The 15,964-nt window shown below is 27.1% G+C and overlaps 1 protein-coding gene across 1 annotated transcript in view; it reads right to left on the reverse strand.

Annotated features, from left to right (window-relative positions):
• Positions 1-1,321: 1,321 nt before the first annotated feature.
• LOC135128691 (engulfment and cell motility protein 1-like) overlaps positions 1,322-15,964 on the reverse strand; it is a 30,273-nt gene continuing 15,630 nt past the window's right edge. The window contains exons 5-13 of the mRNA XM_064055706.1: positions 10,261-10,437; positions 10,077-10,210; positions 9,942-10,032; positions 9,697-9,889; positions 9,497-9,616; positions 2,054-2,209; positions 1,825-1,991; positions 1,643-1,761; positions 1,322-1,593 (exon numbers count right to left, since the gene is read on the reverse strand). Of these exons, the coding sequence (XP_063911776.1) occupies positions 1,400-1,593; positions 1,643-1,761; positions 1,825-1,991; positions 2,054-2,209; positions 9,497-9,616; positions 9,697-9,889; positions 9,942-10,032; positions 10,077-10,210; positions 10,261-10,437 (1,351 nt within the window). The 3' untranslated portion in view covers positions 1,322-1,399. The remainder of the gene's footprint in view (positions 1,594-1,642; positions 1,762-1,824; positions 1,992-2,053; positions 2,210-9,496; positions 9,617-9,696; positions 9,890-9,941; positions 10,033-10,076; positions 10,211-10,260; positions 10,438-15,964) is intronic.

Raw genomic sequence — 15,964 nt, forward strand, 5'->3', positions numbered from 1 at the left:
CGATTTCTCGATTTCATCAATTTTCAATTTCTCAATTTTCCGAAGTTTCAGTTTTACGATTTTTAAATTTCTCGATAAATCGATCTTTGATTTTCCCAATTCTCGATTTCTCGACTTTTTAAGTTTCGATTTTTCAGGTTTTTTTGATTTTTCAATTTTCCGACTTTGATTTTTCAATTTTTCGATTCTTCAGTTTTTATTCCATTTTTCAATTTTTCGATATTTCAATATTTCGATTCTTCAGTTTTTTGATGTTTAATTTTTCAATTTTTGAAATTTTAGATTTTTCGATTTTTCACTTCTTTGATACTTCAATTTTCGGATTTTTAAATTTTAAATTTTTGAGTTTTTGGTATTTCGATTTCTCAATTTTTCAATTTTTCGAATTACCGGCTTTTCAATCTTTCGGTTTGTAAATTTTTCGATTTTTCTAGATTTTGATTTTTGGATTCTCAATATATATATTTTTTTTATTTTTCGGTTTTTAATCCAATTTTTCGATTTTGACCTATTTCGTATTTTCGAATTTCGATTTCTCGCTCTTTTAATATTTCAATTTCTCGATGTTTCAGTTTTTGAATTTTTCGAATTTTCGATTTCTCGACTTCGATTTTCCAATTTTTCGATATTTCGATTTTTCAGTTATTGATTTTTCCAAGTTTTCGTAATTTCAGTTTTGGAATTTTTCAATTTTTTTTTTTAACTTTGGATTTTCGGTTTTCCAATTTTCCGCTATTTTAATTTTTCAATTTCTTAAATTAAAATTTTTTCGATTTCCCCATTTTTCTAATTTTTAAATTTTTAATTTTTCGGGTTTTTGATTTTTCATTTTTGGATTTGTAAAAATTTACATTGTTTGCGTTCGCGTTTTTTTGATGTTTCGATTTTTTGACATACCGGTGATTCGATTTTTAAAATGATTCGACTTTTCGATTTTTAGATTAAACGATTTTTCAGTTTTTCAACATTTCAATTTTTGAATACTGCAATTTCAGTTTTTCAATTTTTCAATTTTTACTTTTTTGTTTCTCAATATTCCAGTTTCAATTTTTCGATTGTTCGATAAGGGAAGTTCTGTCGAAATAACCTTCGACTATTTTTTTTAAATTAAGTATTAAGTTTCTTATTTTAATATTTAAAACATACCTTTATATGAGTTACTTTCTTTATAATTCTTTTATGATATTTGACTGAAGTGAATGTAAAAAAATGTTAGAAAATGCGAAAAAACACCGACTTAACGACACAAACAAGAGAGAAGAAAACTGCGTTAACACCAACCGGAAACCGAAGTACGCCACTGGTCGATGAATCACTAAACTAAAGTATAAAAAATTTATTATCATAAATGTAAAAATATGTAAAATAATAAGATTTAAGCCAACTCGTTCCTAAATTTTCACTTAACCCCGCCGCCTGGATAATTCTTAGGCTTCGGCGGAACCACAGGTTTCATTTCGAACGGTGGCCTTGGCACAGGGGGCGCCTTTTTCGGTATCGTCACATTCTGCAGTTCAATCAAATGCAAAACCAAATCCATTTCCACCAATTCCTTCAATTCATTTTCATAATAAGAACTCCGGTTGTCTTTGTCTAAAAACCCAAATTTACACTTAAGCCAAACCGAGACAGCCGCGCTCACGTAGCAGCAAATTTAGAGCGTCACACCAATAACTCGCCATTTTTTTATCGGCACCTTTGAAGTTAATCCAGAAGCTGTTATTAAGAAGGATGGAAAAGGCGAGTTGGGGGTCCTTCACGCTGGAAAAAAAAATCAAGGTGTAGGTAGGTAGGTATATGTTTTTATGTGTGATTATGCTTTACGTGTTGTTGATGACGTGAGGGCAAGCCTTCCCCTCCACTATATGTGTGACGTCAGCGAGGGAATGCACTTGTACGTCGCCTGCAGTTTTAGTGATGACGTTGTAATCGTTGACAAGCAAATTGCGTTCGTCTGGGGCCAACTTAGCAACAAAGTTTCCGTTGATTTTCTAAAAACAAAAACAAAAAAAATAATAATAGTAATGAAACTAACAAGGGGGCGAAAAACCACCTTTTCGATAATTTTCGGAAACATAGTTCCCGTTTTAATATAATTCATCCGCTGCTTGTAAATTATTTGTTCGTTTTGTTTCCGGAAGCGCTTTTTTAGAACTTTGACACTTGGATTGTGTTCAAAAACGTTCTTCAACTCTTCTTCTTTTTCTTTCTGGAAAGGAAAGCGTGTTTATTGCGTCGAGTAGCGACTCGTTTATTATTTATTAGTAGTAGTAGTGATAAAACACAATTTAGACACTGTAGAGCAAACAAGGCTTATCAATCCCGTCTATTACTTTATTCGCCTAAATGTATTATTAATACCGTTTTTTTGTTATTTAGGTAAAGGTTAAGGGGACAAATTAAATGCACAGTTCTATTTTTAAACGCTCTGTATTTTAATAATTGAAAAATTGAAACATTATAAATGAAAAAAAAATCGGTAAACCGAAAAATTGAAAAATCTAAAAATCGAGAAATTCAACGATCTAAAAATTAAACAATTTAAAAATCGAAGAATTGGAAAACCAAAAAATCTAAACCGAGAACTTGAAAAATCGAATAATCGACAAATCAAAACATCAAGGAAAACAAAAAAATTAACGGAAAATGTAGAACTTGAAAAATTAAAATACCTATCGAAAAATTGAAAAACCGAGAAATCGAAACATCAAAAAATGGAAAAATTGAAGAACCGAAACATTACAAAATCCCAGAACTGAAAAATGGAAGGAAAATTGAAAAATCGAAAAAGTGAAAAAATTCAAAACTGACATTTTGAAAAACTGAAAAATGGAAAGAAAATTGAAGAATCGGAAAAGTGAAAAAATCCAAAACTGAAACATTGAAAAATTCAGAAATCGAAAAATTGAAAAATCACGAAGGAAGAATTGAAAAATCGAGAAATAGAGAAATGCGAAAATAAAAAAATCAGTTGATCGAAAAATTTAGAAACGTCAAAAATTGAAAACTGGAAAATAAAAAAAATTAAAAATCGTAAAACTGAAACATCGGAAAATTGAGAAATCGAAAAATGAAGAAATTCGAGAAACCGAAAATATGAAGAATCGAGAAATCGAAGAATCGATAAATTGAAAAATCCCACAGTAATATATCGAAAAATTGAGAAATCGAAATCGAGCAAAACTGAAGTATCGTAAAGTTAATAAATTGAAAAACTGAAAATTTTTGAAAAAAAAAATCGCATCAAAAACTGAAAATTAAAAAAATCGAGAAATTGAACAATCAAAAAATCAGAACATTGAATCCCAGTAAGTTGATAAATAGGAGAATTTAAAAAGCAAAAATTTTAAAAATCCAGGAATTGAACAACAAAAAAAATCCAAGCCTGAAAACTCAGAAAATCGAATGATCGAGAACTCAAAACATCAAAGAAAACAAAAAATCTAAAATTTAAAAATTCGACTAATTGAAAAATCATGGAACTGAAAAACCGAAAAGTCGAGATAGTGAGAAATCTAAAAACCTAAAACTTTAAAAACTGACAAATTAAAATATCGAAAAATTTAAAAACCAAAAAACAATATCAAAAATTTGAAAAATTGAAGAAACGAAATATTGCAAAATTTCAAAGCTGAAACATTGGAAAACCTAAAATTGGAAGGAAAATTAAAGAATCGAAACTGTGAAAAAATCCCAAACTGAAACATTGAAAAATTCAGAAATCGAAAAATTGAAAAATCACAATTGAAGGAAGAATTGAAAAACCGAGAAATAGAGAAATGGGAAAATAAAAAAATCAGTTGATCGAAAAATTGAGAAATCGAAAAATTTAGAAACGTCAAAAATTGAAAACTGGAAAATAAAAAAAATTAAAAATCGTAAAACTGAAACATCGGAAAATTGAGAAATCGAAAAATGAAGAAATTCGAGAAACCGAAAATTTGAAGAATCGATAAATTGAAAAATCCCAACAGTAATATATCGAAAAATTGAGAAATCGAAATCGAGCAAAACTGAAGTATCGTAAAGTTAATAAATTGAAAAACTGAAAATTTTTGAAAAAAAAAATCTCATCAAAAACTGAAAATTAAAAAAATCGAGAAATTGAACAATCAAAAAATCAGAACATTGAATCCCAGTAAGTTGATAAATAGGAAGATTTAAAAAGCAAAAATTTTTTAAATCCAGAGATTGAACAACAAAAAAAATCCAAGCCTGAAAACTCAGAAAATCGAATGATCGAGAACTCAAAACATCAAAGAAAACAAAAAATCTAAAATTTAAAAATTCGACAAATTGAAAAATCATGGAACTGAAAAACCGAAAAGTCGAGATAGTGAGAAATCTAAAAGCCTAAAACTTTAAGAACTGAAAAATTAAAATATCGAAAAATTTAAAAACCGAAAAAACACAATATCAAAAATTTGAAAAATTGAAGAAACGAAATATTGCAAAATTTCAAAGCTGAAACATTGAAAAACCTAAAATTGGAAGAAAAATTAAAGAATCGAAACAGTGAAAAAATCCCAAACTGAAACATTGAAAAATTCAGAAATCGAAAAATTGAAAAATCACAATTGAAGGAAGAATTGAAAAACCGAGAAATAGAGAAATGGGAAAATAAAAAAATCAGTTGATCGAAAAATTGAGAAATCGAAAAATTTAGAAACGTCAAAAATTGAAAACTGGAAAATAAAAAAAATTAAAAATCGTAAAACTGAAACATCGGAAAATTGAGAAATCGAAAAATGAAGAAATTCGAGAAACCGAAAATATGAAGAATCGATAAATTGAAAAATCCCACAGTAATATATCGAAAAATTTGAGAAATCGAAATCGAGCAAAACTGAAGTATCGTAAAGTTAATAAATTGAAAAACTGAAAATTTTTGAAAAAAAAAATCGCATCAAAAACTGAAAATTAAAAAAATCGAGAAATTGAACAATCAAAAAATCAGAACATTGAATCCCAGTAAGTTGATAAATAGGAAAATTTAAAAAGCAAAAATTTTAAAAATCCAGGAATTGAACAACAAAAAAAATGCAAACCTGAAAACTCAGAAAATCGAATGATCGAGAACTCAAAACATCAAAGAAAACAAAAAATCTAAAATTTAAAAATTCGACAAATTGAAAAATCATGGAACTGAAAAACCGAAAAGTCGAGATAGTGAGAAATCTAAAAACCTAAAACTTTAAAAACTGAAAAATTAAAATTTCGAAAAATTTAAAAACCAAAAAACACAATATCAAAAATTTGAAAAATTGAAGAAACGAAATATTGCAAAATTTCAAAACTGAAACATTGAAAAACCTAAAATTGGAAGGAAAATTAAAGAATCGAAACTGTGAAAAAATCCCAAACTGAAACATTAAAAAATTCAGAAATCGAAAAATTGAAAAATCACAATTGAAGGAAGAATTGAAAAATCGAGAAATAGAGAAATGGGAAAATAAAAAAATCAGTTGATCGAAAAATTGAGAAATCGAAAAATTTAGAAACGTCAAAAATTGAAAACTGGAAAATAAAAAAAATTAAAAATCGTAAAACTGAAACATCGGAAAATTGAGAAATCGAAAAATGAAGAAATTCGAGAAATCGAAAATATAAAGAATCGAGAAATCGAAGAATCGATAAATTGAAAAATCCCACAGTAATATATCGAAAAATTGAGAAATCGAAATCGAACAAAACTGAAGTATCGTAAAGTTAATAAATTGAAAAACTGAAAGTTTTTGAAAAAAAAAATCGCATCAAAAACTGAAAATTAAAAAAATCGAGAAATTGAACAATCAAAAAATCAGAACATTGAATCCCAGTAAGTTGATAAATAGGAAAATTTAAAAAGCAAAAATTTTAAAAATCCAGGAATTGAACAACAAAAAAAATGCAAGCCTGAAAACTCAGAAAATCGAATGATCGAGAACTCAAAACATCAAAGGAAACAAAAAATCTAAAATTTAAAAATTCGACAGATTGAAAAATCATGGAACTGAAAAACCGAAAAGTCGAGATAGTGAGAAATCTAAAAACCTAAAACTTTAAAAACTGAAAAATTAAAATATCGAAAAATTTAAAAACCGAAAAAACACATCAAAAATTTGAAAAATTGAAGAAACGAAATATTGCAAAATTTCAAAGTTGAAACATTGAAAAACCTAAAATTGGAAGGAAAATTAAAGAATCGAAACTGTGAAAAAATCCCAAACTGAAACATTGAAAAATTCAGAAATCGAAAAATTGAAAAATCACAATTGAAGGAAGAATTGAAAAATCGAGAAATAGAGAAATGGGAAAATAAAAAAATCAGTTGATCGAAAAATTGAGAAATCGAAAAATTTAGAAACGTCAAAAATTCAAAACTGAAAAATAAAAAAATTTAAAAATCGTAAAACTGAAACATCGGAAAATTGAGAAATCGAAAAATGAAGAAATTCGAGAAACCGAAAATATGAAGAATCGAGAAATCGAGGAATCGATAAATTGAACAATCCCAACAGTAATATGTCGAAAAATTGAGAAATCGAAATCGAGCAAAACTGAAGTATCGTGAAGTTAATAAATTGAAAAACTGAAAATTTTTGAAAAAAAAAATCGCATCAAAAACTAAAAATTCAAAAAATCGAGAAATTGAACAATCAAAAAATCAGAACATTGAATCCCAGTAAGTTGATAAATAGGAAAATTTAAAAAGCAAAAATTTTAAAAATCCAGGAATTGAACAACAAAAAAAAATCCAAGCCTGAAAACTCAGAAAATCGAATGATCGAGAACTCAAAACATCAAAGGAAACAAAAAATCTAAAATTTAAAAATTCGACAAATTGAAAAATCACGGAACAGAAAAACCGAAAAGTCGAGATAATGAGAAATCTAAAAACCTAAAACTTTAAAAACTGACAAATTAAAATTTCGAAAAATTTAAAAACCGAAAAAACACATCAAAAATTTGAAAAATTGAAGAAACGAAATATTGCAAAATTTCAAAGCTGAAACATTGAAAAACCTAAAATTGGAAGGAAAATTAAAGAATCGAAACTGTGAAAAAATCCCAAACTGAAACATTGAAAAATTCAGAAATCGAAAAATTGAAAAATCACAATTGAAGGAAGAATTGAAAAATCGAGAAATAGAGAAATGGGAAAATAAAAAAATCAGTTGATCGAAAAATTGAGAAATCGAAAAATTTAGAAACGTCAAAAATTGAAAACTGGAAAATAAAAAAAATTAAAAATCGTAAAACTGAAACATCGGAAAATTGAGAAATCGAAAAATGAAGAAATTCGAGAAACCGAAAATTTGAAGAATCGAGAAATCGAAGAATCGATAAATTGAAAAATCCCAACAGTAATATATCGAAAAATTGAGAAATCGAAATCGAGCAAAACTGAAATATCGTAAAGTTAATAAATTGAAAAACTGAAAATTAAAAAAAAATGGAGAAATCCAAACATCAAAAATTCAAAAAAATAAAAATTCGAAAATTTAAAAATCGAAAAACTGAAAAATCAACGAATCGAAAAGGGGAAAATTAAAAAAATAGGAAAATTGAAAAATCGGATAAATCAAAAATCTAAACATCGAAAAATCGAGAAACCGAAAAGCAAAAATCGAAAAACCAACAAATCGAAAAATCGAAACATTGTAAAATTCAAAAATTGAGAGATCGAGAAACCGAAAAATCAAAAGACAAAAAAATCGAGGAGTCGAAAAATAGAGAAGGCGAAAAATAAAAAAAGTGAGAAACCGAAATAGGCCAAAATCGAAAAATTGAAAACTTAAATATGGAAAAATTGATAAAGCGAGAGATTGAATAATCAAAACATCGAAACATCCGAATCTCAATAAATTGAAATCTCAAAAAATTTAAAAATTCGGAAATTTGAAGAATTAAAATATAGAACTGGAAACTCGAGAAACCGAAAAATCTAGAAATTTAAAAATTAAAACATGGAAAATTTGAAAAATTGAGAAATTGAAATATAAAACAATCGAAACATTGAAAAATCTAAAGTATAAAAAACAAAAAACTGAAAATCCAAAAATTAAAAATAGAAAATCTAGAAGTCGAGAAACCGAAAAATCAAAAGACAAAAAAATCGAGGAGTCGAAAAATAGAGAAGGCGAAAAATAAAAAAAATGAGAAACCGAAATAGGCCAAAATCGAAAAATTGAAAACTTAAATATGGAAAAATTGATAAAGCGAGAGATTGAATAATCAAAACATCGAAACATCCGAATCTCAATAAATTGAAATCTCAAAAAATTTAAAAATTCGGAAATTTGAAGAATTAAAATATAGAACTGGAAACTCGAGAAACCGAAAAATCTAGAAATTTAAAAATTAAAATATGGAAAATTTGAAAAATTGAGAAATTGAAATATAAAACAACCGAAACATTGAAAAATCTAAGGTATAAAAAACAAAAAACTGAACATCCAAAAATAAAAAATAGAAAATCTAGAAGTCGAAAAATCAAAGAATCGAAGTATTGAAAAATATCAAAACTGAAAGAAATATCCAAAAATTGAGAAATCGAAAAACCAATAAAGCGAAGTCGAAAAATCGAAGAATTGAAGAACTGAAAAATCGAAACTTTGAGAAGTGGGAAAATCAAAAATAAATTAATTGAGAAATCAGAAAACTGAAAATTTAACGCAAAAATTTGAAAAATTGAAAAATTTAAATACTGAAGAACTGAAAAGTCAAAAATCGAGAAATCGAAAATTCTAAAATTTAAAACATTGAATAATTAAAATATCGCAAAATTGAAAAATCGAGAAATCCAATTCAATTTGAAAAATTGAAAAATCGGGACATTGAAAAATTGGAAAATCCAAAAATTGAAAAGCTCAAAAGAAAAAAATCTAAAAACCGAGAAATCCAAAAATCGAAACATCGAAAAATTCAAAAACCAAGACTTCGAGAAAACGAAAAATCGGAGGATCGAGAAATTGAGGAAAGTTAAAAATTGAAAAATTGAGAAATGAAAAAAAATCCATCAATTCAAAAATCGAAAAGTCGAAAAATTGAAATATTGAAAAATTTCATAACTGAAAGAAATATTAAAAAAATTGATAAATTAAAAAATTGGAAAATTGAGAAATCGAAAATCTAAAAAAGCAAAATTGAAAAATCGTGATCTTAAAAAATCGAAAAATTGAAGAATTGAAGATGTGAAAAATCGAAACTTTAGGAAGTCCAGAAACGGACAAATAAAAAAAAATACTTTAGAAATCGGAAAACTGAAAATAAGCAAACATACAATGGTGCTTTTTTACGATATTTCTCAGCCATATTTTTTTAATTGATTGAACTGGTCTCTGCGCTCTAGAATACGAAAAAAGCTGCAGTTTGATGTATGATACATCTATGTTAATATCAATTTTTCATACAAAAAACCAAAAAAATGTTATACCTCGTCTAGCGAGTCCCCTTAACTGCATATTTAACACAAACAATAGCAATATAGTCAGTGGCGTCGCGCCTGAAATACCTGCCATATCTCCATGACCGTCTGATAGCTAATTTGCGCGAACTTTTCAGTTAATTTTTTCAAGTCCATGGGTTTCTCGTCTAAGACAAGCTTTACTTGCTTTGATAAGACGTAGACGACCTGGAAGGGTATGCATGTTAGTGCGTCAAACAACGATGGGTTAAGCCAGGTCAAACTGGTCGGAATCAACTTGTACAAACTTTATCGTAGTCGTGAATGGTGGAAGCTTTCATTTCGCGTCGCGTTTTCGAAAGAAGCCACATGGTCCTCGAGAAGAGCTCGAAAAAGAACGGGGTTTTGGACGAGCACGTAAAAATAGTTGGTTGATAGCAAGCACTACTCCTGTCTGGGTCCATTCCAACATGCAGAATTTTTGCCAACATTCGCACAACTCTTGAATGAATAATAATATTAGACGGAGTTGGTTTATTTTGGTTTGATTCACCTCTCGCTGGACGCGATGATGCCGGGCTCGTAGATTTTTTCCTCGACTTGCGATTGGTAGAAGTTCTTGTTGTGGTGCTTCTTGTAGTGTCCTAGAAATCATTATTAAATACATTCTCGATTTTTTTGTACGTACTGAGGGCTTCGATGGTTAAGAGGCAGGGCTTCAAGTGTTCGTACTCGATGCTTTCGTTGGTGGCGGTGCTCTGGACTCTGGCGGAGTATCGCGAGTCTTCGCTGTATCTGGAGGACATGGACGCTAGAGAGATACTGGAATTTTGTTCGTTTTATGTTTTTTTTTTAATTTTTGGTTTTGTTACCGAACGTCGTCGTACTCTAGTAAGTTGTCGAAAGAAGCCGTTTTGTGTCTGGTGGAAGGCTCGTCGAAGTCCATTAACAGGGTCATTTTTTTCATTTCGCAGTCGAGGGGTTCGAATTCGTCGCGGAAAAATAGGTCCGATTCTGGGACGACGCTGGTGAGGGGTTCTGCAAGGAGACTACGAGAAGATAAATAAACAATATGAATACTTTAAAAAAATTAATAAACAAAAAAGGTGACAAAAAGAGCTTCAAAAAAGGATTCTGTTTGGTAAATGTCACTTTTCGATTTTTAATTTTTCTTTTCTTCAATTTTTCAAGTCCTTCATTTCCAATTTTTCGATTTTTCGTTCTTACTTTTTCGATTTTTCATTTTTAATTTTTCGATTTTACAATTCTGCAATTTTTCGATTTTTTTATTCGAAGAACTGAAAAAACGAAAAATTGAAACATTGACAAACTAGAAGTCAGGAAACTTAAAAAAATGCCAGAAGGAAAAATGTACGAATCGAAAAATTGGAAAATCCAAAAATTATAAAATGAAAATATTGAAAAACCGAAACGAAAAATTGCGGAATAAAAAATTGAAAAATTAAAAGTCGAAAACTAATGGAATTGCAAAAAAAATAAAAATAAAGTAAATAAAAAACCGACTTTAAACGTATGCTTTATATTTTACAGTTGTGACTCTTTGCCTATTTTTTGGTGTTTTTATAATCTAAAAAGATGACAAAAACAAATTAGTTACTTGTGTATCAAGGCCATAAAGAAGAACTTTTTCGGCCGAGAGTTCACACAATCACAATATAATAATAAATAATAATTGGTTATGTAAGTGGTTTTGAGGTTATAAAAATTGGTACCGTACTGTTTCATAATAATATTCATTAATTTGGAGTTCACCATCAGAAAGATTTTGTTTGGCAACGACACTTGGCTTCTTTATTTAAAAAATGTTGGAATGTTGGACAAAAACACAAGGCCAAGGACGCAAAAGTAAGTTATTTTTGACATTTGAGTACAAAAAAGTGACATATGAGTCCAAAAAAAAGTAATTTTGACATTTCAATACGAAAAAGTGACATTTCAGGGACGTGATTGGAGATCTAAAACGATTATATTTGCAATGGTCACCTAAAAAAGCCTTTTTCAAAGTTTTCATTTTATACTTTTTCGATTTTTCAATGTTTCGATTTTTCCGATTTTTTAGCTTTTCTTTTTTCCAATTTTTTTTAATCATTGGATTTTCCAATTTTTCAATTTCTTGATTGTTCAGTTTTCGCGATTTTGGATTTTTGATGTCTCGGCTTTTCGATTTTTCGATATTTCAATTTTTCAATGTTTTAAATTTTAGATTTTTCGATGTTTCAGTTTTGGGATATTTCATTATTTCGATTATTCAGTTTTTTGGTATTTAATTTTTCAATTTTTAAAGCTTTAGATTTTTCAGTTTGTCGATATTTCGATTTTTCACTTCTTTGATACTTCAATTTTTGGATTTTTAAATTTTTGAGTTTTATGGAGTTTCGGTTTCTTGATCTTTCAATTTTTCGCCTTCTCGGTTTTTCAGTTTTTCCGTTTTTAAATTTTCCGATTTTTCAGTTTTTGAATTTTTCGATGTTTCGAATTTTCGACTTCTCGGCTTTTTGATTTTCCAATTTTTCGATTTTTCAGTTATTCGATTTTCTGATTTTTCGTAATTTCAGTTCTGGAATTTTTCGATGTTTCGAATTTCCGACTCTCGGCTTTTCGATTTTTAAATTTTAGATTTTGGATTTTTCAATTTTCCGATATTTTAATTTTTCAATTTGTTAAATTTTAGATTTTTCGATTTACTCATTTTTCGAATTTTTAAATTTTTAATTCTTCAGGTTTTTGATTTTTGGGTTAGTCGATTTTTAAAATGTCTTGTTTTTTTCAAGGTTTCGATTTCTCAGTTTTTCAACATTTCAATTTGGGATTTTGCAATTTCCCGATTTTTTGATGATTCGATTGCTCAATCTTTTCGGATTTCGATTTTCGGAATTTCGAAAATTTGAAGAACCAAAAATTGAAAGTCGAACAAATGAAAAAGTTTAAAAGTGCAATAATTGAAGAATGGAAAATTTCTAAAACTGAAAAAGTGAAAAATTGTTATTACAAATTAAAATTAAGAATCAAAATTGAAAAAACGAAAAACTAAAAAATTTAATACTAAAAAATCGAATAATTGAAAAATGTTCACAAATGTTGTCGTTTCGTCAAATTTTTTACCATCTCTTTTTTTATAATCTGCGTTTTAGTCTGTTTTGCCCCCTTTTGCGACATTTTTTATCGCTTTTTTGTCGCATTTTTTGTATTTGGCGTCTTTTTGTCACCTGTAACGTAATTTTAATCGTTTTTTTGCGAGAAAAAAAGCTTTTTTCTCATCTGTCCAATTTTTAACCATTTTTGTCACATTTTTTATGTATTTTTTAAAATTCTTATTTTGTCGCCTCTTTTTGACATTTTTCAATCGTCTTTTGTCGCTTTTTTATCGCTTTTTTGTTATTTTGTTTTTTGGCGTTTTTTAATACATTTTTTACGATTTTTTTTGTGACTTTTTGTTATCTTTTTTTGTGACAAAGCAAGCTACAACCTTTTTTTTGTCCGTCTTTTTTATCGCATTTTTTTGTAGTTCTTTTTTTAGAATTTGGTCCCTCTTTTATGGAATTCTTATAATCTATTTTTCTTTTTGTTTTGTTGCTTTTTTATAACTTTTTTTAATCGCAATTTTTGTTCCTTTTTGATCTTTTTTTATGGTGCATTTTTTTTAAATCTTTTACTGGCTTTTTGCAATATAAATATAACACATTTTTTGTATGGACGTCTTTCTTGTTTTTCTGTCGCATTTTTGTGACTTGTTTTTGTTTTGTTTTTTGAACAAAAAGTCACTTTTTTCTGTTGACAAAAAAGTCACAATCTTATTTTTGGTCGCTTTTTTTGTAACTTGTAATTTTTCGATTGTGGCCTATTTCGTATTTTCAACTTTTCGACTTTCGATTTGTCGATCTTTTGGTGTTTCGATTTCTTGATGTTTGGGTGTTTGAATTTTTCGATGTTTCGAATTTTCGACTTCTCGATTTTCCAATTTTTCGCTTTTTCAGTTATTCAATTTTCCAATTTTTCGTAATTTTAGTTTTGGAATTTTTTAATTTTAAATTTTTGAGTTTTTTGGTATTTCGGTGTCTGGGTTTTTCAATTTTTCAGTTTTAAAATTTTTCAAATTTTAAGTTTTTCAATTTTTCGAAATTTCGATTTTTTGATTTTTCAATTTATAGATTTTTCGATTTATCGATTTCTTTTTTCAATTTTAAATTTTTCAATTTTAAATTCATCAATTTTTGTGTTTTTAATCCGATTTTTCGATTTTGGCCTATTTCGTATTTTCAACTTTTCGGCTTTCGATTTTTCGATCTTTTAGTGTTTCGAGTTCTTGATGTTTGAGTTTTTGAATTTTTCGATATTTCGAATTTTCGACTTCTCGATTTCTCGATTTTTCGGTTTTTCGTTTCTTGATTTTTGCGATTTTAAATTTTTGTTTTCTGGGATTTTCGATTTTGCAATTTTTCGAATTTAAAATTTTAGATTTTTCAATTTTCCGATATTTTAATTTTCAACTTCTTAAATTTTAGTTTTTTCGATTTACCCATTTTTCGAATTTTAAATTTTTATTTTTTCACTTTTTTCGAGTTTACGTTCTTTTGAAATTTAGTCGATTTTTTAAATGTCTCGTGTTTTCAAGTTTTTGTCCAATTTCTGGATTTTTCAATTTTTGGATATTGCAATTTCCCGATTTTTTGATGTTTCCATTGCTCAATCTTTTCGGATTTCGATTTTCGGTTTTTTCCAGTTTTTGATTTTTACTTTTTTGGTTTCTCAATATTCCACTGTTTTTCGATTATTCGATGAGGGAAGTTCTGTCGAAATAACTTTTGACTATTTTTTATTTTGTGCCCTTTTGTAGTGTTTTTGTGACTTCGATTTTCAAGTTTCTTAGTTTTTAATCTTTCGATTTATTATTTTTCGTTTCTTCAATTTTTCAGTCCTTGATTTCCAATTTTTAGATTTTTCAAAGTTTTATTATAACTTTTGGTTCAAAAAGTTGAAAAATCGAAAATTTGAAAAACCGAAAAAACGAAAAAGTCGGAAAAAAATTGAAAAATCTGAAAACTGAATAAACGAAAAATTGCAAACAGAAAAAGTGGAAAAATCGAAAAATCCCAAAAGCATTGAAGAAACGAAAGATTGAAAATTGAAAAACCGAAAATCGAGAAACTTTAAAATCGAAAAAAATTAATGAATCGTCAACATTGGAAAGTCGAAAAATTGTGACATTGAAAGATTAAAAAATTGAAAAATCGAATAAATGAAAAAGTTTTAAAATCCAATAATTGAAAATCGGAAAAATTCTAAAATCGTAAAACGAAAGAGAGATTTTTTTAAATTAATTATTATTGCATATTTAAAGTGAAAACTAGAAAAATCGCAAATTGAAAATTGAAGAAACAAAAAATTAAAAAATCTAAAATTGAAAAATTGGAAACCGTAAAATTGAAAAATCCAATAATTGAACAATTTTAGGTTGAAAAAAGAAAAAATCATCACATTTTAAAACTGACAATTTAAAAAAATTAAAGAAATAAACCGAATCGAAAAATTGAAAAAATGAAAACCTGAAAAATTGAAAATTAAAAATCGAAAAAGTGAAAAATTAAAAAATTGCAATTCGAAGAACTGAAAAGACGAAAAATTAAAACATTGAAAAACTAAAAATCGGGAAACTTAAAAAAATTGAAAGAAACAAAAACGATTCGAATCCAAAAATTGTAGAATCGTGAAAATTTGTAAAATCGAAAAATTGTCGCATTGGAAGATCGAAAAACTGAAAAATTAAGTAGCGACGAACCAAAAAATTAAACATCGAAAAATTGAAAAAAAATCTACAAATTAAAAAAAAAATAATCAAAAAATTGAAAAATCGAATAAATAAAAGTGAATAAATGAAAAATCCAAGAATTGAAAAATTTCACTTTGAAAAAAAAAAGAGAAATCAAAACACTGAAAAACCGAAACGAAAAATTGAAACATAATAAATTGGAAAATAGAAAAATAAAAAATTAGAAACTCATAAAATTGTAAATCAAAAATTGCAAAATTTAAATGTTGAAACTTTGAAAAGTTGGAAAATCCTAAAATTGAAAATTTGAAAATGCAAATTCAAAGAGTTGCATATCGTAAAATTGAAGCACGAAGGAAAATTCAAAAACTATAAATTGAAAAATTGAAGAAACGAAAAAGTAGAAAAATTTAAATTGCAAAGACAAAAATTATAAAACCGGAACACTGAAAAATCGAAAAATTGTAAAAAGAAAATAAAAAACCGAAACGAAATATTGCAAATCGAAAATTTGAAGAAATGACAAATTGAAGAACCGAAAAATTGAAAAGTCGAATAAATGAAAAAGTTTAAAAATCCAATAATTGAAGAATGGAAAATTTCTAAAATCGTAAAATTGAAAAAGTGAAAAAATTTTAAATTAAAATAATTACAAATTTAAAATGAAAACTAGAAAAATTGAGGATCAAAAATTGAAGAATCGAAAAATTGAAAAAGTGGATTTTATTTTTAAATTAAAATTCTTACAAATTAAAAAAAAATCTAGACAAATTGAGAATGGAGACTGA

The sequence above is a fragment of the Zophobas morio genome, unplaced genomic scaffold, assembly GCF_036711695.1.
Source record: "Zophobas morio isolate AGI-343-1 ecotype UQ-CSIRO unplaced genomic scaffold, CSIRO_AGI_Zmor_V1 ptg000014l, whole genome shotgun sequence".
Lineage (NCBI taxonomy): Eukaryota > Metazoa > Arthropoda > Insecta > Coleoptera > Tenebrionidae > Zophobas > Zophobas morio.